Source organism: Eulemur rufifrons, chromosome 16 (assembly GCF_041146395.1).
Source record: "Eulemur rufifrons isolate Redbay chromosome 16, OSU_ERuf_1, whole genome shotgun sequence".
NCBI lineage: Eukaryota > Metazoa > Chordata > Mammalia > Primates > Lemuridae > Eulemur > Eulemur rufifrons.
In genome coordinates this window covers 5,169,523-5,193,967 of record NC_090998.1, presented here as the reverse complement: position 1 = coordinate 5,193,967, position 24,445 = coordinate 5,169,523, and the positions used below count along the sequence as shown (strand labels likewise).

Below are 24,445 nucleotides of genomic sequence, written 5' to 3'. Positions count from 1 at the left end.
TGTCGTCAGAATGAAGTTAACCATAGACAGAAGCAAGGCTGGTAGAGGAAGAGGGAGTCTGAGCCCTGTGATCTTGTTTAAATTGCTAGATCCTGCTCTGCCTGAAATTGCATCTACCTTTTCTGATTCCCCAATTACATACGCCAATAAATGTCTTGTTTAAACTAGTTTGAACTCAGCTTCTACCATTTTCAAACAAGAATCCTGACTGACATAGGTTGACAGTCATGGGCAAGAAGAAAAGTTTTTTCTTTTATTTAGAGTTCCATTAATGATATTATAACATTGAGAATTTAACCCCCCGCCCTGACACACACACACACAAACACATAAGGAGTGAGTTTAGGTGCAGGCCATCCTGGTGCATTGCTCATAAGAGGAATCACGCCAAAAGGCCATGTAAATAGAGTTTTGTTTTCTTAAAACAAACTTTTATGTATTAAAAAACAACAATCTGAAGTATTCTACAATATAAGTGCTGTCTCTAATACGAATCACTGGTGGAAGGAGTAGAACACACCCTCAGCAAAGGTCACACAATAGGTGGCAGAATGTTTGTGTTCTTGGGGGAGGAGTTTTTGCTTTGTTCTGTGGAGGTGATGGACACCTCTAGCCCAACTGTCTGTGCCTTCCCAGGTGCTTCTGCTAGATGAGGCAGCTGGACAGAGCCCTGCTGGTCACCTGAATTCTGAACGTGCTCAGTGGTGCCGTCTTTTATTCTGTCTGTAGTATCTTTGGTGAGCTCATCTGCTGAAGGAGAGAGAAGACAGAAGGAACAAGCATTCGAATGTGAATTATATTCTAACTGTCCTTTAGGCTGTAAGTCACTTTGGGGAAATCATGGTTGTAATGATCTAAAACCAGTTCCTTTGTTAAGCACATTTTTATGTGCTAGGCATTATTCTAAGCACTATACATTTAGTAATTCATTTGATCCTTTCAACAACCCTGGAGAATAGGTATTATTCTCATAAGTGAGATACAAAGAGGTTAAGTAAAGTGCCCAAGGGCCACAACCTGATATAGGATAGAGCCAGGATTTAATCCCAGGTAACCTATGCCAGTGACCATGTATTTAAGCACTAGGCTATATTGCCAAAAAAATACACGATGCTATAATCTGTCATTGATAAAAATTCAAAAGGTAATTATAGGGCATAAAGGGGTGGACCCAGTGAAAGAAAAGGGAAGGAAGAGGAAGGGAATTGAATATAGAGAACAATGGAAAATGCTAACGATAAGGGTCAAAAAAGAGGAGCCCAGCTAAAGCCAAGTTTCCTGAAGGAGGAAAATCCCCAAGGTAAGAAATGGCAGGCTAGCAGTGATGTAGCCAAGGCTGAGGTCAAAGTTGACATGCCAATCCTCCAGAGATGCCTGGCTCCCCGGACTATGGGAACAGGATTGGCTATTTGAGGGGCTGTACCTTTTTTGCTCGAGTGATGAGACTCTCGAACCTTGTCCTTCCTTGTCTCAGAGGGGTAACAGAAACTGGATTTCCTCAGAGTCTGGGGCCTGGGATGTGGTTTGAGGTTCCGTGGCTCATGAATCCAAGCATGCTTGAGGGCCTGGTCAGGGGTCATTCGAAGAGAAGGTTCCCATCTGCACACCAATGAAAAGCCCAGCACCAGTTACTGTTTTACTCCCCTTCTAAATACTAAAACACTCAAATGTTTTTATTTAAGCTATATGTCAAAGATATCATCACAGAACAGAGATTATGACATCTAATTTAAAAGTACCTGGAAACAACCACTGGAAATAATCTTTTTAGAAAATTTGTATAATATGCCAGGGGAATATATTAGAATCCAAGTCTTCCAGAATTCCTAGAAATCCCTTATAAGAAATGTTATAAAAAATCTCAACCAATGGGATTTAGGATTTGGTAAGTTAAGAAGGTTAAAAACAAAGAGACGCTTAATTTCAATTTCCAAACTACAGAATTTGGGCCTCCAAATTTGTCACAAAGAAAATTATAGAATTTTTGAATATTGAGCTTTAGAAGGGGACTTGGATATAATCCAGAAAAACTTCAAATGTATAACAATACATTTGACAGAACTTCCAACATGGAATCACCCTGCCATTCTCAAGTAATTTTGGTGACAAGGCACTAACTCACAGAACTACCTATTCCAATTTTGGAAAAACTCCAATTCTTTAAAAGTTCTTCATTTTTATGGAGCTAAAATTGGTTTGCCTCCCCAGTAACTTTTGCCTAGGTCCTAATTCTACTCATTAGCATTATACAAAATGAAATAACTAGTCCTTTTATGTTACAGTCCTTCAACCACCTGAAAACATGTACATCACTACCGACTTGGTCACATGGTACAGTTTTCACCATATGACCACTTTCCAAGATAGGGAATTTCAGCTGTTGTCTAACTGATGTCCATCATGCTTAGAATATTTCTAACTGCAGGGAGACAGTATTAACATTCTAGACTCATCAAGATTATAAAAAAAACCTCTAGCTTCTACACAGCTTAGACACAGGGGTTTCCATTTACACCTACTGAATTTGGCTCAAAATTTTTAGTCTCTCATTTTAAAAATTTGCTGTTAGCAACGTATGGATAAGGTAACAGTCCCCATCAGCTGTTAACCCGCCTCTTGCCAGTTATGAGCAATCAGTCCTTTACACTAAAGAAGAAAATACTGTCTTCCTTGGTGCTGAGCTGTGTTCTAGATGGGTGGGGCTTCTGGATAATGCCCCTCCGTCTCAAGGGTCAGTTTCTGTCATTTGTTGAGGCACATTCATTCTATAGCCTCAGTAAGAGGCCAGGGTGGGGTAGGGGTAAAGATGAGCTACAGAATCCTCCTCTATCTCAATTATTCAGATTAATAAATAGCATGCCCCCCCCCCCAAGATGGGAATCCCTTCAGCAGTACCTGATGGTTCACCCTCTGAGCTAGTATCTAAACCCCGGACTACGCAAATGCCCGAAGAGGATTTTGCTAAAACTGCTCCAGCCCACTGGAAGAATGAGAGAATATAAAGATATGGTCTTCTAAAAACGCTACACAATTATAGGACCGTTAGAGCTAGAAGGGACCTTAGCATTTTTCTAGAAAAGTATGCTGAGGCCCAGAGAGAAACAATGACTTGCCAAATATCGTACAGGTAATCTACTTGCCACTCAGTGGAGACAGACTTACAAAATCTCTTTAAAAGTTGTAAAGTAGTAATAACAGCTAATATTTTCTTAACACCTTCTAAACTGGGAACCGTGCTGGGTGCTTTATGTGCCAGCTTCTTTTTTTTTTTTTTTTTTTTACTATGATTTAAGTGCAGACCTAATTTCTAAGGCTTGAAATATGCATAAAGATTGTAAAAGGTTGTACATGACAAATGGTTGACAGCTCACCTTTCCCCTAACTCCCTAATGCAAGAGGATTTGGGCACTAAATCCTAGGGGGCTGGGGAGGGGCCCTAAAACCAATTTACACTGGGCGTGTGTGCAAAACATTAAAACAGACACGCCAAAGAGGATGGCTTCAGTTCACAGAAGCAGAAGACATCTAGGACTAGCCTGCAATCTCACTGCCAGGCAGTTTGAGGCCAAGAAGACAACAAACTCTACCCACACACTGTGTAATCCCCGGCAAGTCACTGAATCTCTTTGAGCGCCAACCTTCAAACGGACCGAATCATCTGCCCGAGAGGCGTCTAATGAGACAACAGATGTGAAAGCAATTTGTAGACTAAAGCTTTTTCACTAGCATTTATTACTGTTATCTTTATAACTATCTCCCAGCCTTAGCTTTCCACCAGTAAATGTGTGAAAGTATAGTATTTAAAGAAGAAACCCAGAGGCAAAGATACCCCAACAAACTCACACCAAACACCTTCTGACGAAGTCCAGGAAGCTGGTATCATAGGTTTTCAGCACCATCATGAGATCCTTGGAATCCGGATATCTTTTTTTCCCCCTGTTGTTGGTTATATTTTTAGGAAAACCTTTGGAATCTTTAGAGATACAACATTCCGTATTTAGTTCCGGGTGTAAATAATCATTGGTCACATCACATCACTCAATTATGCTGCTTCTTGGAGTGGTCTTTGCAGCTCTTTTGCTCTGTCTTACACGCCAGCCCCGTCCCACCAACCTCAAACACACAAGCACACTCAACAGTCTCAGTCTGAGATAAGCACATGTCGATTATCTGGTGAATACAATTAACTTTAAAAACAATTTTTCCAACTATTCAATATGTTCTGAGCCTCCTTCTCAGCACTTTCTCCCCAGCTCAAACAAATAGTTTAAATGGTTTAATATTAACCAAGGTAAAATAATAATGATAACGATAATAGTAATAATAAAATAAATCTGAAGTGACAAAAACACTCAGCTCTGAACAAAAAGGATAACATTCATTCTCGGATTATCTACGCCCTTGCTCCTTCCCCACTAGCCCAATAAAGTGAAATTTGAGACATCCATGGGGTACAACAAGAAAGCCATTTTAGGAGAATGTTTTCAGAGATCCTGTACAGGCCACACATGCCAATTACCCTTACTACTTCTTTTAGAGTTGCACCAAAATTTTGTTCATAATTGAAATGTTCAAACTTAGTTGGTTGCTTAAGACATAGCTTGGAATGGCTGTCTTCAGCCATTTCTGCTGATTAAATCCTTCATCCAATGTATGATTTGTCATCCCTGAGACGAAGTCCTGAAGACAGCTCCACAGGTTTCCCAAGGATGCTTTGGAAAAAGCCTGGCGCTGATGGTAGAAATCAGGTACTCCATGAAGGGGACATGCCCATCTTTGGTTCCTTCCTGCCAAGATGCTCTCTACTCCCTTCCTCCTAGTCCGCCTCAATGCTATCTCCTGAATTCAGTGTTGTAGGCTCAAGATAAGACTCTTCCCACAATGCCTGTGTCAACCAGGAGGGAACATCAATATCCTCACTTTTCTTCCTCCCGAGCCTTCAAAATCCAAAAGGCTAGATTATAAGTGGTGGGTGGGAAAAATATATTTGGGGTCCAAAGACCAGTTCCACTGCTCCGTGTATAAGTGAAACTGGGGAGCCAGCCCACCCTCAGACTGCTCTGGAAGGAAGGTGAATGTGTAGACGCTGTCCTAAGGCAGCCAGGACACTGCCCTGCTCAGACACAAGGTCTTCAAAGCTCCAGCCACAATTACAAGGTAACGTTTACAAGGTTTAGCCACTGGATGAATGGCGTGGGACCAACTAATCAGAATGGATGACAGTCTGGGCACTGAAGTAGGATCACGGAACCCCTCTACTTGCTAGGCCTCCAACTTTTAGTGTTTTGGATCATGGGGAGTCCAGGGAGTCCTGAGAGAGGGCCACGGGGCCTGTGGATGTAGCAGGGCTCAGGGCGGTGGCTTTTTACCAAATGGCACAGAAGTACACGGCATTTGAAGCCCCATATGGCTGAACCCTGCATAGTGTATAGTGTGCATAGCATGATTTTCCTGCACAGTGTATACAGTGTGAGAGGGCAAGTTGCTTGGGGAGGCGGGGAGAACTTCTGGGAAACTGCACAGTCACAATGTTTTGGGTTGTTTTGTTTTTTTTGTCTTTTTTTTGACAGAGTCTCACTCTGCTGCCCAGGCTAGAGTGCCGTGACATCAGCCATCAGCCTGGCTCACAGCAACCTCAAACTCCTGGGCTCAAGCAATCCTCCTGCCTCAGCTTCCCGAGTAGCTGGGACTACAGGCATGAGCCACCATGCCCAGTTAATTTTTCTATTTTTCAGTAGAGAGGGGGTCTTACTCTTGCTCAAGCTGGTCTTGAACTCCTGAGCTCAAGTGATCCTCCTGCCCCGGCCTCCCAGAGTGCTAGGATTACAGGCATGAGCCACCGTGCCCGGCCAAGTCACAATCTTTTGAGGTGTCAATATTTGCTGAGAGATCTTCCAGAAACCTAATCGTTCTCCTGCCCTTGTACGTTCTTACTGCCAAGGCCCCGTTCCCAGGTTGACTTTCCCACCCCATCTCCATCATGCTACCTGGTTCAGCTTCTCATGACCCGTTTACTTTTCTGAAAGAAGCTCCTAATCACAGCTTGCCCTTTCGTATGGGGTCACGGGGAAAGCACTAAATGAGGTTTAGGATACGGAAGTGCCTTCAAGGCCTGTGATACCTCATTAGACACAGCCAAGAAGAAAGAGTTAGGCCTGAGGACTTACCGAAGAACGTCTGTCTCCTGGAGGCCGTCTGAATGAAGCCGGCTGGCGGCAGGCCCAGCACCTTTAAGTACAAATTAGTCGGCTCGCTTGTTGTGGGATCATACATTCAAAGACTGTTAGAGCTACAGGGCACTTTGGTCACACTTTGCCTACTACAGATAATGTCCCGAAGATATTAAGTGATAACATCAAGTTAGTGGCAGAGCAGACCCGGAGCCTGGGTCTTTCAACTCCTAACCCAGGGCTGTTTTGATTTCCTAAGAACCGACACTGGCCGTATTATTCCAAACAGGCATTAGCACGTACTAGAAGTAGGCCACCCTCGATAGCAGCCAGACATCATTGTCAGAGCTGTCAGAGCACATAAGCTAGTGTACGTGCCACCATGTCTGAATTAAGGAATGACATATCCCAGCATGGAGCTCTGGGAAGGGAGGAGAACAAAAGGAGATGAAAATCACCCGATGGGGATCAGACCATTATAAGACAAAATACCTCCTTGAAAAGAAAAATGGAGCACAAACTTGTTCACCTTCCCCTACTGAAACTTTCAGGGGTGCAGAGTGGTAGAGAAATAAGACCCTGGGTCATTTACCCCTGCTGCTGGGCTCCGGGCCAGAGTCTGGGCATGACCTGCCCTCCTGCTCCTCAGCCCCACTGACACCGAGGTCAAGAGGAAGCTGAGTCAGTTCTGGGGCAGCAGGAAATGAATTCCACCCCTGGGCCCCCTTCTCCTTAATGCTGGAAGCAGGAATGGTTCAGAGATGCTTCGTAAAACCATCCATTGTCAACCCTAGAATGCCCTCACTTTACAGCCTAGACCGGGGAACTGACTTGCCAGAAAGAGCCAGGGCTGGACCCAAGGTTTGCTGACTCCCCGGCCAGTGTTCACTCCAGTGTGGGTACTATTTATGGCAATGTTTACCTAAATTATCTTAATATTTAATCATTTGTTTCAGCCATGAAATGAAATTATCTATATTTAATAATTCTCAAGGGGATGTGTGTCTCACTACCTGGAACTTTGAGACAATCTGGAAAGTAAAAATTTGGCACACACACACATGGATAGATCTTTTTTTCATTAGGAAAATCCTAAAATGTGAAATTTCCAACTTTTAGGGTTATTTTCCCCTGTTTTGTCTAATTTAGCTCCAAAATAAGATTCCTTTAAGTGAAAGAATAATAATAATATAATGAATAATCCTATGCTTCATCTTGGTAAAGACTTGTTATGGGAGATGGAGTTCTCAGAAACATAAGATAGCAAATGATTAGTGACTGAATAATACATATTTTTTATAAATCAGATAATTTCCAATTCTTTGTTTTCAACAACATTGTAATCAGCTTGTCAGCTGATAGGCTGGGAAAAATAATTTTTGATTACAGATCTGCATTTGATTCTTACATAGAACTCAGAAGGAATCACCAAATTAATGACATCACTAGAACAAGGTTTCTTCTTGAGCTCACATCTCCATTCCAACCGACTAGGACAGCACTGATCCTGAGCCTGTGCGTTCTAGCAAGAAGTAACATTCGCCTATAAGTACATGCATTGATTGGAAAAAGGGAAACCCAGCTGTATTCATTTTTCTAAGAGCTGTACGCCCCATAAAACTTCACATTTTATTTTTGATAATTATCAAAATGTGTGCACTAGTTATATTTTAATGATAACTCATCAGAAAAAATGTTTTTACACATGAAGCTTATTTTAACAGCCCCTCCCCTCACCTCCATGATGCAGGCCAGCTGCTCCACCTCGTTCTCCCCAGGAAACAGAGGGGAGCCCGTGTACAGCTCCGCCATGATGCAGCCCAGGCTCCACATGTCAATCGCCATGTTGTAGGGGTGGCCCAGGATCACCTCTGGGGATCGGTAGAACCGGCTTTGGATGTAAGTGTATACTGTGGGGCAAAGAGAGAGACACTCACATGGGAAAACTTCCTCCTCTGCAGAACACTCTTCTCCAGGGGAGCTCTGCAGTTCATGGTGGCCAATAATTTAGATGGCCCCCACCCCTAATGCTATGGGCTTTACAAGGACAGGGAAGTGCCCCTGGCCAGCACTTCTGAGTTGCATTACCTATCGTTACAAATCCTCACAGCAAGCTGATTGTAATGGAGGTGTTATTGTGCCACTTTATTGATAAGGAATTCCAAACCAGGTATTGTTCTAGGGAAGTGAATTTAAGTCAGCCAAATTTAAAACAAAGGAACAAAACATCAGACTAAGTTTTCAAACTATCAGATTAATTTGGCGCAGACATTTGAGAGTATTGAGATTTGACAAGGGAGGAAGCATATCGGAATTAGAAAGGAAGCACACAAAATTCAAAAATCAAAAATGTATATTCAGGCCAGGCATGGTGGCTCATACCTGTAATCCCAGCACACCGGGAGGCCAAGATAGGAGTTTGAGACCAGCATGAACAAGAGCGAGACCCTGTCTCTACAAAAAATTGAAAAATTAGCAGGCATGGTGGTGTGTGCCTATAGTTCCACCTACTCCGGAGGCTGGGGCAGGAGAATTGCTTGAACCCAGGAGTTTGAGGTTGCTGTGAGCTCTGATGACACCACTGCACTCTAGCCAAGGTGACAGAGCAAGACTCTGTCTCAAAAATAAAATAAAATATAAAATAAAACGTGCATTTATTATGTAACATGAAGTACAGAAAGAAAAGCTCAACAAAATCTCAGCAGATGAGGATGAATGGAAGACAGCATTGTAGGGAAACTAGAATTTATAGATGAGAAAGAAGTTGAAGAAATGGGACATTATACTTATTTCTACATAACTGTATTGGTCGGTTACCTGAGGAACAGACTCTGTACTCACTTCTCTGTTGTTTAAATTGGTTATTTTAAGGACACAATAATTCTGTGATTTAAAACAAAATAAAGATGTAATAAAAATAACTTTTGTACTTTATCTGCTTCCCAAATGGATTTGAGGTACTTTACAAAACACAGGGTCTAACATGAATTTAGTGCTTAACACGTGCCAGGCGCCCTTCCAAGTGCTTCATACAGATGAGCTCTTGCAACCCTTACAACAGTCCTATGCAGCAAGTAGTATCATTGCCTTCACTTTAAATATGAGGAAACTAAGGCATATGCAGTGGTTAAATAAATTGTCAAGGTCACTCAGCTATAAGTGACAGAGCTAGGATTTGAAACCAGGCAGTCCAATTCTAGTGTCCACACTCCACACTGCCTCACAGTTAAAATGAAGATAACAGGGAAGTCAGCAAGCATATAAAAGGGGAAATATTAATAACTGTCAAAAAACAAGGATAAAATCATTGCAAATTCAGTTCTGAGCATTCTGGTAGCCAAGATAAATGGTAACTAACAGGCTACCTTGCTTTCAATATCTTAGAAGCATAAACACACAGAATCTCTGCGGGAAGCATTGTTTTCTAGCTGGAACTTTTTATAGGATTCATACATAGAAGATATAAAGGACATCTGTTCTCAGAAGTGGTTCTGCAGAGTATTTGGAAACATCCACCTGGTAGTCTTTTCCTCAGCCTCAGGAGGCTTCTTCTGACACTCCCTGCCACCATAAAGGCTGCTCCCGAAGTCCCTCTTTTGTGTTCCCTGAACATAGCCTGTGTATATCTCCAATCATTGCATCCATTGTATTACGTATTATTTTTTTTTTAAATGTTTTAGAGGCAGGGTCTTGCTTTGTCACCCAGGCCAAACTACAGGCATGCACCATCACGCCCAGCTTGCATTATCTTTTTCTCTTTCTGCCTCTTGCATTAGACTTAAGCAACGGAGGACAGGAAATGTTGTTTTGTTCCTGGTACCCAGGAGAGCAGCTGGCACATGACTGGTACATGTTCTCTGTGTCACACCTGACAGAAGCCAAAGGAACAGACTATCAAATCAGGTTCAGTACAGGCTGTGCAAAGTGTACTCCAGAGCTACTTTATGGACTCTAGCTTGAAAACAAGTATAAAACGTAGGCATCTAAGGCAGTGAATTCCAAACTTTAGAATGGCTCCGTTTTCCAAAGTGCAGACTCCTAGCTGCTCCCCAGAAATTTGGACTCAGTACATTTGGGGTGAGGCCTTGGAAACTACCATTTTTCAGAGCCCCAAAGTGATTCTGATGCACATCTAGTTAGTTCTGGGACCCAGTGATCTTGGGTAATTCAATGTCTACAGAGTAAGAGAGCTTCAAAGGGCCCTTATGGTATTTGAACCCAACTTTTTCATTTTATAGATGAGGAAACTTAGGCTCAGAGAAGTGAAGCACCTTGTTCAAAATCACACTGGCAATTGTGCTGGCTTGAGCCCAGGCTAGAACCCAAGTGACCTCATGTGTGAAGGAAGAGAAATGCAACAGGAAACTCAGACAAAGAACTGGCAGGGGCCTACCTTTCTGGTGTTCATAACAACTTGATCCAAAGTCAATGACTTTAACAGAGACTTGGCCCTTTTGGTGTATCACTATATTTTCCTAGAGAGAAGAAAAGACATACATCAAGCTGTAATAGTGCTGCCTCAGGCTTGCAGCTTACCTAAATGCTCCCCATCCTTCAGGGCCTAATTCAAACACGTCCACCTGCAAAGGCCTCCTTCCACATCTTCCCCAAAATCTCACTCCCCTCCCCTTCCTGTACTTCCCATTTGTGGTCTGCATCTTTTATTTGGACCCAGTTTTCACTGCTTTGCAGAGTTTCTTTTGAATGTGTTTTGTCTCTTTCCCCATATTGATTGTATAACTCTTGAAGATTACAAGTTTCTTTTTATCCTCTTTGGCACCTGGTTCTAGGCCTTGCTTGCATAAGGCCTTAGAAATGTCATTGACTGTATCTGTTTGACATTTCCATTAAATGCCCCCACTAACATAACGCTATGACCGCAGACCAGAAAAAACTTTCAAAGACAATGATTTGATTGGGGTTTGTGATTCTTATGCTGACTGCGGGGAAAATGTGAACCAGGTATTTCAATAGAGTCAGCGATAAGAAGACAGAGCTTCTGGGCTCTCCTCTTAGCATGAGAGTGCCCTAGCTAAGGCTGAAGATTCAAGTCCCAATCATGTTTTCCCGGATCTCTGTATCAGATAAAGTAATTACGTGATTGCTTACTGAGTACCCTGACACGGTAGATACGGCATAGCAGGCCTGGTCTGAAGCCCCTGGCACCACAAAGTAAGAAAGTGCAAATTTAGCCCATAGTCCCTTTTCTAAGAATGCTGTCTTAACTGGAGGAGGATAATCAGGAACAGCCTTAAAAGAGCAAGAATCTTCAGTGTGTCTCTAGTGCAATGGAAAGGCTCCTTAACTAGAAGGGCTGGCCATCCCGTTTTACTGGCAGAAATGGCACGATAGAAGGAATGGCTGCAATAGGTAACCATAGCTCATTGATACTAACCATTAAGTGCATGAGAGTAATTCCCTGATTCTTGACTCCACACTCACAAAACATTCTCCTGGCTGTGTGCACACCTCCCTCCAGGGGTGCACATATTCCAGGCTACTTGATCTATTACTATTTCTTGGAGGAAACTTGTTACCTGATACTTTGACTATCAGGTGTCTTGTGAATTTCCTTGGTAAGAGCCAGTCCCCTAAGCCCAAAGACCATGGCTGCTATGACCCATAAGAGCTGCAAAGCTGAGGGTTAGGAACTTGAATGTAGAGAATAAATGAATGCACCACCATCCTCATGAGGTCCTACCAGTCTGCTTTGAGACAACATCTCTAGCTTGACAATCTTTAATTATAAATCTGCAATTCATCCAATGAGTTACAGTCTTCAGAAAAAAATTTTTTAGCCATTTTTGGGGACAGGGAGACTGAAGTGAGGAACAGTTCAGGGATATTTACATAACTCTGAGGGTCAGGTTGCTTTTGGAACCAGCTTCTTATACTTTGCCCCTAGCTATCTCTCTGTATGACTTCCTCACAATTGCAATCATTAAGTCATTTAACAAGCGTTTACTTATAGCCTACCATTACTATTACCAGGCACCATGTCAGGTCCTGGGGACAAAACAGGGAAATACATGGTGCCTGACCTTGGGAGAGCTTGCAGTCCTGTGCAGCATATGGATAAAAGATCAATTCCTACACAAGCCATCAGTGCAGTAACAGAGCTTAGATGGAATACCAGCAGGACACGTAGGAAGCTCCCATTCATGTGGGGTAAAGTGGTCTGAGGTTCGCAGTACCCTAGGACCAACTCAGAGTAGAGTGGACACAGTGAGGCTTCAGCAGAGTCGGGCAGCCCATCTGTCTGCCTGGCACACATCACTGCAGAGCGCACGAGGGAGAACTCAGGGTCTCTGGGTAGAGCTCCTAAGGGCTACAGGTGACCGCTGATTTTCCCACTGAGAAAGGGCAAAAAGGGTAAACCCAGAATCCCAGGACTTCTTCCTGTACCTCTTGATGCTCAAGACATCACCCTTCCCCCGCCAAGCCCTCCCTAGAAAAGCCCTCGGACCTTCCTGCTCCTGTCTGGCTCAGTCACGCCAGATCTCTCTTCATTTCCCCAACATTCATGGCTTCGTTCTGTCTTTCTGCATCTCATTGGGCTCACACAACCTATAAACAGCACCGCGGGGCTTCCACCCTGCAAGCGCTGGCTGCCCCAGCTACCTCTAGGAAATGAATGCAACAGGACAAAGAATTTCCACAGGTGGGAACCTGCCAGTGTGACAGGACTGAGGTTGTACTCACGGGCTTGAGATCACAGTGAATGATTTTCTCTACATAAAGCATTTGCAAGCACTTCAAAACAGAGAGGGTGAAACGCCGAACTATGGAAAGACTGAAGCCTTGAAAGCTGTTATTCTTCATCAACTCATACAAGTTGATTCTGGGAAAGAGAGGGAAAAAAGTGATGTGTATGGTTGCAAAAAGTTTCATGCTGACTTTCAATCTGCAAACAATCCTGTGCCGTGTGGTTTCCCTCTCCTAGTAGACAAGCCTCAGGCCAGGAGGCGGGGCTTTCACATCCTACAAATCCGGCTTCCCCACTCAGTTACGGTGGGCCCAGGTTGAAGTTCAACTGTGCTGGCCTCTTGGATATCCCCTCATTTCTTATGTGACAAGGCCACTGAAGCACTTTGTTACACGTGTGGGTTAAGAGGTTGGACCAACCCTCCACAATATTCATAGTTCTTCAGGCCCTTGGGAGGGACCCAGGAAGGCCGCTAGTCACTCTAGCAGCCACTCCTGCCTAGTGAGGCTGTCTAAGGCCTCCAGGCTCCTGAGAACTAAGGGAGCAAGAGTGTGGGCACGCGGGGCTGAGCGAGACAGACAGTCTCTCCTCCACCCAAGCGAGGTGGCTGCTTGGTCCCTTCGGACTATTGCCAGATAACCCTAAATTCTCCATGGTGGCAGAAGCCTAAAATATTATAGAGAAGCCTGCCATATTATATGAAATCCACTGATTTACAAATGTTGGAAATTAATACAAAGCATTTCAAAAAGAAACATTTATTTGTGAGCTGCCAGTTGTGACCTCGGCACAAACTGAGAGATGGGGAGAGAGGGGAGAGAGCATGACCCAGAAGTGACTCTGCATCAACTCCTTGCTGGTTTCTCCTAACCTCCCATTTCTAAGGTCATCTAACTCTGGCAGTGTTTGGAAAGCCATTCATTCTTGAGGGGTACAAAATGGGGATAGATGTGACACTTGACTCTGGCTCCATCCCAACTCGTGTCCATGGGCAACTCCCCACCTCTCTGGGCTTTGCTTGTCCCTCCACACCCCTGCCCCTCTTGACCTCCCAGAGCTCTTTTAAGGACAATGACATCCTAACTGTGCACTGTGACTCATGGCCGAGAAAGCGCAGCCTGGGTTGTCTGCTTTGCTGCAGAGAAGACGGTTTGCCTCTGCACATTGCGGGGTAGAACACATTTTGCAATCACCAGTGATGATGGTGAGAGTGTCAACTTTCCTTCTGAGCCAAGTTCAGCAGGTTCCTAGAATCTCCCCATCAGCGCTGGTGTCATGGGAGCGCTAAGCTACCAGCTTGCTGACTCCAATAACACCGGACCTCTGAGAGTTCGCTCTGATTATCCCCTTTGCTAAATGCATTCTGGGTTTCTAGTTTTGTTTAAATTGTATCAGATGATCTCAGAGAGAAAAATAATCAAATTAGCATGCGCTTCCGATTAACCTGCCTTTTCAGCTCCCATCTTTAGCCAGCTGATGCCAATCTATTTAAGTCAGGTTCTGCTCTCGTGCCAAATATGTCTGCTCTTGTCCTTATCTGCTCAAAATCAAAGCTCTCTCCCCACTCTGATCAGCCAGCTGCCCATTTTTTGGATTCCAACCCCTGCACCATAGGGTTGGGAAGCCAATGAGTGGGGAACCTGGTGGCAGAGGAGAGTCTTTTCTCCATATTTCAGTTTAGCTCTTGAGGGCAGAGGCCTTGTTTTGGTCACGTCACCAGGCTCAGCACCCAGCAGCGCATGATGGTGTGTACGGTGTCACAGTACGCTGGCAGGTGACAGAGCCACCAAAAGAGGCAGGAGATGGGCCACTTTTGTTCCAGCCTCCTTGCTCTTGGGCCTTCTAGATGACTGGGTGGCTGTTGTGTCCACTCTAGTCATTAAATATTCACAACCAGAAAAAATCTAGTGTTCTGACCTCAAAGGTTCTCTTCTACCACTTAAGCAACTTTTTAAAAGAAAAATGAGTTAAGAAAAAGCAGCTGACCCCAGGAGTTCGAAGGTGATGCAGAGGTGGTTGCGGAAGTAGAAGAAGTCCTTCATGTGCACCACGTTGTAGGCGTTGTCTTTGTCCTTCCTTCTGAGAGCTTCCAGGATCTTCAGCTCCACCAAGGCCTGGTGGTGAAACCTGAGGAGATTGGTGAGTTGCCGGGGGCGGGAGGGGGATACAGGGACAAAACATGGTGTCATGTCACGTCATGCCACAACATTCGGCCCTCCCCATGCTCCAACAAGACTGTCTAGGGTGGCAGCAAGCACTAAAAACACCACATTCTCACCTCCTCTTTGCCCCTTCATGGAATCAGAGAGGTAGGGAGAGAAAGAGGAGGAGGAAGAGGAAGATCAGAGGGAGAGGTGGATTTGGGAAGGGCTGGCATTCCGAAGGGGCCAGAGTCATTCTGTCCTTCCTCTATGGCCTATGCCACCCACCAAGCCACACCTCTTCTTGTTCCTGATGATTTTCAGGGCCACCAACTCATTGTTTTTGTGATCCAAGCACTTGGCCACCTGTCCAAAGGACCCTTTCCCGATCATCTCCAGGACCTCGTAGCGGTAGGCAATGTGGTCGTGCAGGACCTGCAGAAGCCAGGCCAGGGTGAGCAGCAGAGCTGCAGGCTGGAGGGTTTCCCTGACACTGGGGCCCCTGGGGCCCCACCTCATCTCACGGCTACTGCAATGGCTAGGTTGTCGCCTGGCTCCCAGGCCACCCACGTGGTACCAGGGAAAGTCCCACAGGCTTGATCCATGTCAAGCAGGGCAAAGAAGATTGGATGGTCATTGGGAACATGGGTTCTAGTCCTGGTCCTCTGGTTTTCTGCATGTCTTAGGACCTGTAAAGTAGGAGGGTTGTACAAAGTGGCCCTGAAGGTCCCTTCCAGTCTGGACATTTCATGACTCTTGAAGTTGAGCAGCAGCTCCAGTTTGAGGAAAGTTCCATTTCTGACCCGTGATGTGTCTGCATCAATCAGAGAAGGCTTTACGTCTGCTCCACCTCTTCCTGGCCAGATTTGGTTCTCCCCTGGACTTACACAGGTTTAATCCTATCCTGGAGTGAGGAGTACAGAACTTGGGCCTTTCTTGAATAGGAAGAGAAATATTTTCCAAGACCCAGAATCACCATGTCTCTCCCGTGCTGGAAACTAGGGAGCAGGTGTTTACTCAAAGCCACAGAACATTTTCAGTTAAAAAGACATCAGCTGGGTGGCTTCAGACAAGCCACTCTTAGCTGCAGGGCCCACATCTGTAAACTGAAGATTCTGGATAAAATGATCTGTAAGGTCCCCAAGCTCTGTGAATCTGATTTCTGGAGTTACAGTCATGATTTTGGGAGAGGTGAAGATGAGTGCACTGGAATGTAGTAGGGATGAGATTACAAGCATACAGAGGCACACATCATCCCTCTCTCCCCACGAAAAACATAGCTCTCCAAGATTTCACACTGAGAAACTGAGTTCCAGTGCTGACACCCCTAGGGAATTTCCCAGAGACTCTGGATTCAGGTGGGAGTGTGGGGGAGGTCTGGTTGAACTGGAGGTTACGTTTGTGTTGGGGATTCTTCACCAAGGACTGATTAATCCCCTAAAACTTTGTGTATGTACAGGTTGCCTTTTCTGGGATGAGGACCCATAGCTTTTATCAGACTCCTGAGAGGATCATTGATCTAAAAATATCGGGAACCAGGGCTCTAGACAGAGGTGTGTGACAGAAACTAAATCCTTGCTTCTCAAAGTGTGCTCCAAGAACCAGCAGGACAGGCATCACCTGGAAGCTCTTCAGAAATGCACAATCTCATGCCCCACCCCAGACCTGCCCGGTAAGAATCTGCATTTAAGCAAGATCCCCAAATGATTCTTATGCATAGCAAAGCTTGAGAAACACAGCCCTAAATGCTGTTAAGAAAAATCTACTTCTTCTACAAAGACTCATCTTATCTCCTAAAACCAAGCTGCGACGAAATCTCTACAAGAGGACATTCCCAACAGCCGGCAGCCTAGAGAACTAAGCACCACACCTCCAGGCACCCTCAGAAGTGGGAACCACTGCTGGCATTTCCCTTCAGCCTGGGCAGAGGCACCACCCCGGGGAAGCCCAGGGGTATAGCCAGAAGAGGAGTTGTGGGGATCAACTTTTGAAAAACAGAGTAACATTAAGCACTATGCACCAGGGACTGCAGTGACAAAAACATTTTTTGTCTGTGGGGGAAATGACATCTACTATGAAACAGAAAAGCATCCTTGTATGGGCTTATAATGAGATAAAAAAGGGAATGCTGAGGAGATGGCATCTTATATCTGTCTGGCCTTTTTCACCGGGCTGTGCAGGGGAGGTGGATGTGGGAGGTCACCCAGGATGCAAACCTGTTACCCCAAATACTCTCGGGGAAAATCAGCCTTCCACCAGCAGAGTATTTTACATACTAAATTGCATGTTTCCCCATTTATAAACATGGTATTTCTTTGGTTTAGCACCTACTAGAATTTGCCAAGACATCTAGTCCCCGACATATCAGCACCAAACTCAATAAAACACCCTGCTTTTTCCCTTTCGACTTTCTCTTGTCCCCAGTCCCCCTGAGGTCCTGGTGCCCCTTTCCCCGTCACCTTCATATAGGAGCCATGTTCATCATCAAAACATGTCTTGTTGAACTTCTCAGCAGCCACGTTGAGCTTCTGGGCTTCAAGTCCCAGGAACCATACCTCTGCGTAGCCCAGGATTTCGCTTTGCTCGTAAGCAGACAGCTGTTTCTTAAAACACTTGAGGGCCTCTGTGTGAAAAATGCAGGGTTGTCAGGTAAGCTGGGGCACAGATGATGGCACCCCGTTCAGCCCCTGGCCAGTCAGCCTGCCCCTCGGCTCACAGAGTGAATCTCCCAAGGTGGAAATGTGGTCAGGTCTTGTATTGACTTCAACAAACCAAGAGGAAAACACAAAGGCAGGGAAGGGGAGTATTTAGTCCCCAAAGACCTCCGGGTTAGAGCAGTGTGGGTAAAAATTCTAGAAGTTAAGGTGGCATTTCCCCAAGTTGATGTGGAATTATTAGTCTCCACAACTAGGCTATCTTGAGAGGCTTTGAAAACTATAATGTCCCCAGGGGCCAGAGAAGCAACATAAATGCAACTTAGAAGGCCCAGGGCATTCCCACGTCCATCTGAGCCAGCGAGTGCCCCAGACCACAGCAGGGACCGTGTGTCAGCACCTCTCTACTCCACACTGGCCAGTGGAGAGTCGCTTTGGGGGTCTGGTTTGGTCAGGGGGTGAAATTCACACTTTAATAGGTAACTGGAACATTCTCAGAGAAGAGAAACCAGGATTAGGGCGGAGGGCACCCTGTTATTTGACAAACTGTTAGAGTTGGAGAAGGAACTGTGAGGAGGAAAAAAAAAAAAACAGACTTCTGGGGGACAAGACCTTTGTCTTCATACATGTGAAGGGCAGCCATGTGTACGCTGCATAGGGCATGTTCCTTGCCCGGAGGACATAACGAAGGTCTAAGACAGCAGGGAGGCAGACAGCAACTCTGGAAAGGTAGAATTAGCTCCAAACTGAAACTACCTCCTTGCGAGTAGTTCCTGAGATTGCCTGAGGAGGACAACCAATTTCAACTTCACAGCGGTGGTAGAAGGAGCTCCAAGCATTGGATGGTGTTGGCACACAGTAGGTGCTCAGTCAATCTGGGCTCTCTTCCATTGAACCCTAACAGGCTATGAGTCTTTGAACCCTGTGAGGAGTCTGGCTCCTGGCCAAAACCCTATCTGTGACTTTTCAGGCCCAGCCACGGGCAGTTACAAAGGCTTCACCTGGCAGGCCCCGTGGGGTGTGCAGCCCGTGCAGTGCAGCCTCCGAAGGGAGCAGCAGCCAAGGACTGAGACCCTGCGGCCACGCTCTCATACACCCCTGCATTGCTAGCCCAGCCCCCCAGCCCCAGGCCTGCCTCAGCCTCCTCTGCTCTGCTCTGAGTAGCATTCAGTACTTTTCCATTCCTAGCTCTTCCCCCTTCACTTCTGTCCCCCTGGCCCCTGGGCCCATAAAATGAACAGGAGCCTTTAGTTTGGGCCCCCGAGGCAGCGAGACAAGTCCCTCCGTGCTGGTATGTCTACGCGGGCCTAGTGCCATTCCGTGGGGGAAAACGGAACCATGCGGAGCTGGCGCTTCCCCTGTTTAGCCTCTTGCTTGTACGATCTCAGAAAGAGATTAAAGGCGTGACTTCTACTTTTGGCTCATTGCCTTAATCGACTACTCGGGCACCTGGCAGCTTAGCCCTCTCCAGCTACGCTCGGCTCCGGACGCCCTGACAGTCCGTAACCACCCCACACACCCTGCCCCTGCCCACAGGCGTACCTGCCGCTGTCAGAGGCACCTTGTGCCTCCTCCGTGGCTTCTCCTCTGACTTGGGGTGCCGGACTTTAATGCTAGAGTGGAGAGGCATTTCTGAAACCTTGAGCTCAGAGGATGGCATCCGACTGTGAGTTTGAGTCTCCTGTCCGGAAAAAGAGGTTTGCAATAAAGAGCCACTTAGGCTTGTCCTGGCCATCATAAACCATTTAACTGGCCAAGGACACCCACATCCATCCGGGCCCGTTTTCTATCTCTCTAGGGAGAAAACAGTAACTAAGAGACAGAAGGTTTTCCCAGTCTTTCTCCCAAAGGAAGTATCTGTCTGACTCACGTCATTCCCCGAGAGACCCATGCAAGCACAGTAAGCGGTTGACAAGCACAGTGACATCTCACTGTAGGAAGAGACAGGAACCGTTTTTACTGCTGCGCTTGAAAAGGCCAGATCACAACTAGATAACGTGACTTGTGCAAAGGCATATAAACTTGAACTTATGTGTGTTCAACACTCTTTAACTTGGCACTTTCCCACGTTATCTCATCTGGTTCTTAACAGAAAAAGTAGGTGACATGGGAAGAAAACAATATTTTGTATAGTTCCACCATTTATACACCAGAACTTCATTTTTCCTTCCCTCAGTGAATCCTCAGGACAACCATACAGAGAGCCCTTTTTGTAGATAAGAGAAGGTCAGTGACTTATTTGCTTAAGTTTATATTTCTTGTAAAAAGTGAGATCGGGACTAGAACTCAACTCTTAAGCTGACACTGTGCATTTCCCTACCACCCTGGGCCTTTCTAAACTTGGTTTTGGACCAAAATCAGGTCTTTCACCTGCATGCTCAAGGGCACGTCCGCTGCCCTGTGCTCACCTGATACAGCAGAGGTGGCTTCAGCAGGATTTTTTGGCTAATGTTTGGGAAGCTGACCATATTCTTCTTCCCCTTAGTGTCCACAAAGGGGAGTGAAGTAATGCTGGTGTTCGTGTTCTACAGAGGGATAAGCTGGGTAAGTTACAGAAGGCTCAGGCAAGAAAATGTCTTTGGGATCATTCCTTCTGGCCTCTTTCCCACAACGTGGTTGAGCCTAACCCAAATCTGGACCTAAACCTATTCTTAAGTTCCTGGAAAGAAAAGCAGGTTTCAGGGTAGCAGAGTAATCAAGCACATGGGCTCTGGGTTTGAATCCTGCTCCACCACTTACTAGCGGGAGACCTTCGGCAGGTCACACTGACTCCCTAAGCCTCAACTATTTCATCACTACCATGGGGACAACAATGGGACCTACCTCATAAGGCTTTTGTGAGGTAAATGAGTCAATCAATGTGTCATATTCCATACGTGCTAGCCATCATTATCATCATTCCAATATCTTACCACCCTAACACAGGGACTTTCTGCTATATGGTGCAAACCTTCCTTGGTGCCACATAAGCTCCAATTTCCTCTATGGCTACATTATTGACTTGACCTACTTACTTGGATCCTGTCCTCTGCATTCATTGATTGATTGGGAGAGAGGTAATCTGACTATCAGTAAATAGCAACATTTAAAACTGTGTGGAGTTGAAGCGTGGTGATGTGGATAGAGTGCTCTGATCACGTTATGTTGAGTTGACCAAAAATGCCTGTTAAAAACTAGCCTGGCCATCCACCTGCTCTCGTTCTCTAGGCTAGAGAAAGGGCAGTAACCAATACTTCCTACCTTATGCAAGAATCTGGTCATTCTGGAGTTCGCCGTATTGGAAGGTGGCTTCTGGACCTGAATCAAAGGCTTACTCTCAACCTGGATCAAGTGGCAGAGAATTGGAATAGTGCTTGTCATGGCTTCATCCCAAGCTACCTGGAAATTCATTTTGTTTCATTACAATAAACAAGATACACTCGAAGGCGGCTCTCCTGATCCCTAAGTTAGAATAGCTAACAGAAGCTCCAAGATACACTCAATGAATGCATGAATGGACGGCCACCCAAACAAATGATCTTTCCGGAAGTGCTAATCCTGGACTGACTTGTCCTATGGTTTTCACACTTTTAAAAAAATCAATATAACTCTTGCTTCAAACAAAATCTTAACTAAAATCCCTGGATACTAGAAGGAGTAAAAGCTGAGCTGCTCTCATTCTTTAGAAAATGCCTATAGCCTTGCCTGGAACTCTTTTTCCCTCAGTGTGGCTCCAAAGGTGCCACAGTGGAACCCAGCAGAATACCAGTGACCTGATCAGAAGAGACGTCACATCCAGAAAGCGGTGGGGAAGAGAAGACCAAACCACTAGAACAGTGTGTTTCAAAGGGTGGCGAGCGGCATGCAGTATACAGATGAACAGTTATCGAATGGTTATGCATTTATTTTAATATCTATTTGAAAAACTGTAACTGTACAAGGTTCTAATGAACCTGTAATTTTGTGACTGTTATTATTTAGGAAGAGATTAAAATTTAAGTAAAAAAATAAAATAGAATGTGAGTACTGTGTTGATATGGCAAAAATCACGTAGGTTACACTGAAATGACTAAAGTTTAGCAAACAACAGGCTACAGCTTGAATCGAAGTTCTGCTCTTTGAAGCAGAACCCAGGGGTTCTCCTTCTTTCAGATCTTCCCGAAGGAACCAAAAGACATTTTCCAAAGCAGAGACACAGCTGGGGCCAGACCCACCTGCGTAAAATTTTGCCCCACTGAAATAACATCTGCGTCTACAACTCCAACTTAATCTCATCCAGCACTAAGTCCTCCCCAGAACTGTAATGATGGGAACTATTTAGAAGAATCATCCTGATCTCCTGGACTAGGGAGGTGGTCAGAGGGAGAGGGGACTGCACAGAGCACAGGCTATGGCCTCAGACCACGCTAGTTAATTTGCTACTGTGCGCTAGCTGCAGGATTTGGCTGTCTTAAATGGACAATGATGATATCTGAGCAACTACTGCAATCACAAATCTCACTGAGTCTCAGCTTCCCATGAAGTAGGTTTATGGGGGCTAAGAGTCACAAGCATCACCAATAACACGAGCTGGCACTGAGGATGTGGCAGGGAGAGTATACAGATAAATGACAAGCACCTTAACAAATATAACCCAGGCTAAATACCAAACCAAGCGCATGGACAGTGAGTGTCAACAAAGAGGAGATCACTGTGAAGGTAATCCGCCCAGGAGGTGGGAGTGGGCTGTGCTGTTCAGACCGGGTGGGTCTCCTTGGTCTGAACTTTGAGAGAGAGAACATGCTGATTAGGTGAAACCACAGCATCCGAGCGTGCTCCAGGGGTCCGCACTGCTAATGCTGGTGAAACTGAAGCCGAGGGTTGACTGGATTGCAGAGAGCACTGAAAGCTAGGCTAAGATACTAGGTCTTTATCCTGTGGGCAATAGTGAACCACCGTTGGCTTAGATGGCTGGTAGTTACATGTGCAAAGCAGTATTTCAGAAAGATCTCTTTTAGCAGCAATGCGACATAAAACAATGTTCCTGGGTATATGGACTCCGAAGTCATACTTTTTCATTTTGAATCCAAGCTCCACGATTCATTATTTGAATTTGAGCAAGTTATTAGCTTTTCCTCACGTAATGTGGGGACAATATCAGTACCAAGCTCATAGGGCTGTTGTGAAGAGTAAATGAGTTGTATGTGTAAAGTGCTCAAACCAGTGCCTTGCATATACTCAGAGTAAATGTTAGCCAGAGTTATTTTCCTCATTTGCAAAAAAGGAGACAGTGATCTTTGCTCGTTGCCCATGAAACAGAAGATCCAGACTCAGAACTGACGAAGGATGAGCAAGATGGTGTGGGGCCTGAAATGGCTAAAGGAGCTGAGAATGTCTAATCCAAGAAAAGAAAACAAAACAAAACCTCTGATGGGTTAACAATTCTGATCCTGCCATACCTGTATACTGGAACTGAACAATTGAATAAATGGATGGTAGATGGTAGGAAGCTCTGTTGATGTGTAAATTTATAGATCAGCAAGGTCAAATCAACATTTCTATCATGGGGTAATGGATTAGAGTTGGAGACATAAGAACTCATGTTTAACTTAATATCTGTATCTACAGATGGCTACATACTTAAATATTTATAAGTCTGTGTATGTACGTGTGTGTGCACACACACATCTTTTGGCTCTGTCAGCTAAAAGAGAGAAATCCAAAAAGAAATAACACCCCAGTAGAAACAAGCACACCTAGCACCCAAATGGTTTCTAATACCATTCTCCAGTAAGAGGAACCAGGGCTCCTTGAAAAAATGTCTGATTCTAGGTCTGGGGCAGGAAATATACAAGACAAGCCTAGAGCATCTCCTAGACACAGAAAGTAAGGAAGTGCTAAAAAGCAAAACAAAACAAAAAACCTCCATTGACGGGAGCATGTCAAAGGGACACCGGAGCCCTCAATGGCCAAAGTTGGAACAATTTGAGGAACAAAATAAATAACAGTAGTGTTGGATGATAACTCAAAGTAAAAAATAAATATCCATGAGTCCAAACTGATCTAAGTAAATGATTTAATAAAGTAACAAATGGAGGAGAAGAGACAAATCTCCCATGTAGAAAAATTCCTAATAAGTTACATAAAGCCTCCACCCTAGAGGAGGGGGAACGTAAATCCCCACTCCTTGAGTGTGGGCTGTGCATAGTGACTGGTTTCCAAAAATCACAGTGTGGGAAGAGGGAGAGAGTGGCTCTACAGACGGGAAAGCAGAGGAACACCACCTCAGCCAGGTGATCCTGGTCAACATCAACAGTGATAAGTCATGTTGCTAGTAGGGCCCCTGGACACGATGTGATAAGAACGGCCCTTCACCTCAGTGGTCTTCCTCCCTAAACCTATAAACCCAATCTAATCATGAGGAAAAGGTAAATTCCAACAGAGAAGTGTCCTTCAATATACCTGACCAGGATTCCTCAAAACTGTCAAAGTCATTAAAAACAAGGAAAGTCAGAAACTGTCACAGCTAAGATGAGCCTAAGGAGACAGGACGACTAAATGCAATGTGGCCCCCTGGGTGGGATCCTGGGACAGAAAAAGGACATTGGGTAAAAATTAAGGAATCTGCATGAAGTGTGCAGTTTAGTCCTTGCGGTGTACTGGCCCCTGCTGCACACCTGCCGAGGCCGGCTGGACAAAATTGTTCCCCACCTTTCTTTTTCTGTTGGACCGTAAGACTCTTTGATGAAAGACCTGGGTCTTATCCTGAGATCCCAAAGCCTAACATGGAATCTCACATTAGTAGGCACTTAAATA

At 45.1% G+C, this 24,445-nt stretch overlaps 1 protein-coding gene across 2 annotated transcripts; it reads right to left on the bottom strand.

Moving 5' to 3' along the window:
- Positions 1–532: 532 nt before the first annotated feature.
- On the bottom strand, positions 533–19,346 carry DYRK4 (dual specificity tyrosine phosphorylation regulated kinase 4). Of its 2 annotated transcripts, none has more exons than XM_069490465.1 (11): positions 19,214–19,346; positions 17,477–17,640; positions 15,316–15,452; positions 14,863–15,003; positions 12,873–13,011; positions 10,564–10,645; positions 7,908–8,080; positions 6,168–6,228; positions 3,844–3,973; positions 1,424–1,599; positions 533–750 (listed from the first exon to the last, which is right to left on the bottom strand). In XM_069490465.1, exons 1-11 carry the CDS (start codon positions 19,329–19,331, stop codon positions 533–535), a joined length of 1,539 nt encoding a protein of 512 aa, XP_069346566.1. In that variant the 5' UTR covers positions 19,332–19,346. The 2 variants fall into 2 exon arrangements, with proteins under 2 accessions (XP_069346566.1, XP_069346567.1); XM_069490466.1 differs by having other exon boundaries at positions 533–747.
- Between the last annotated feature and the right edge of the window lie 5,099 nt (positions 19,347–24,445).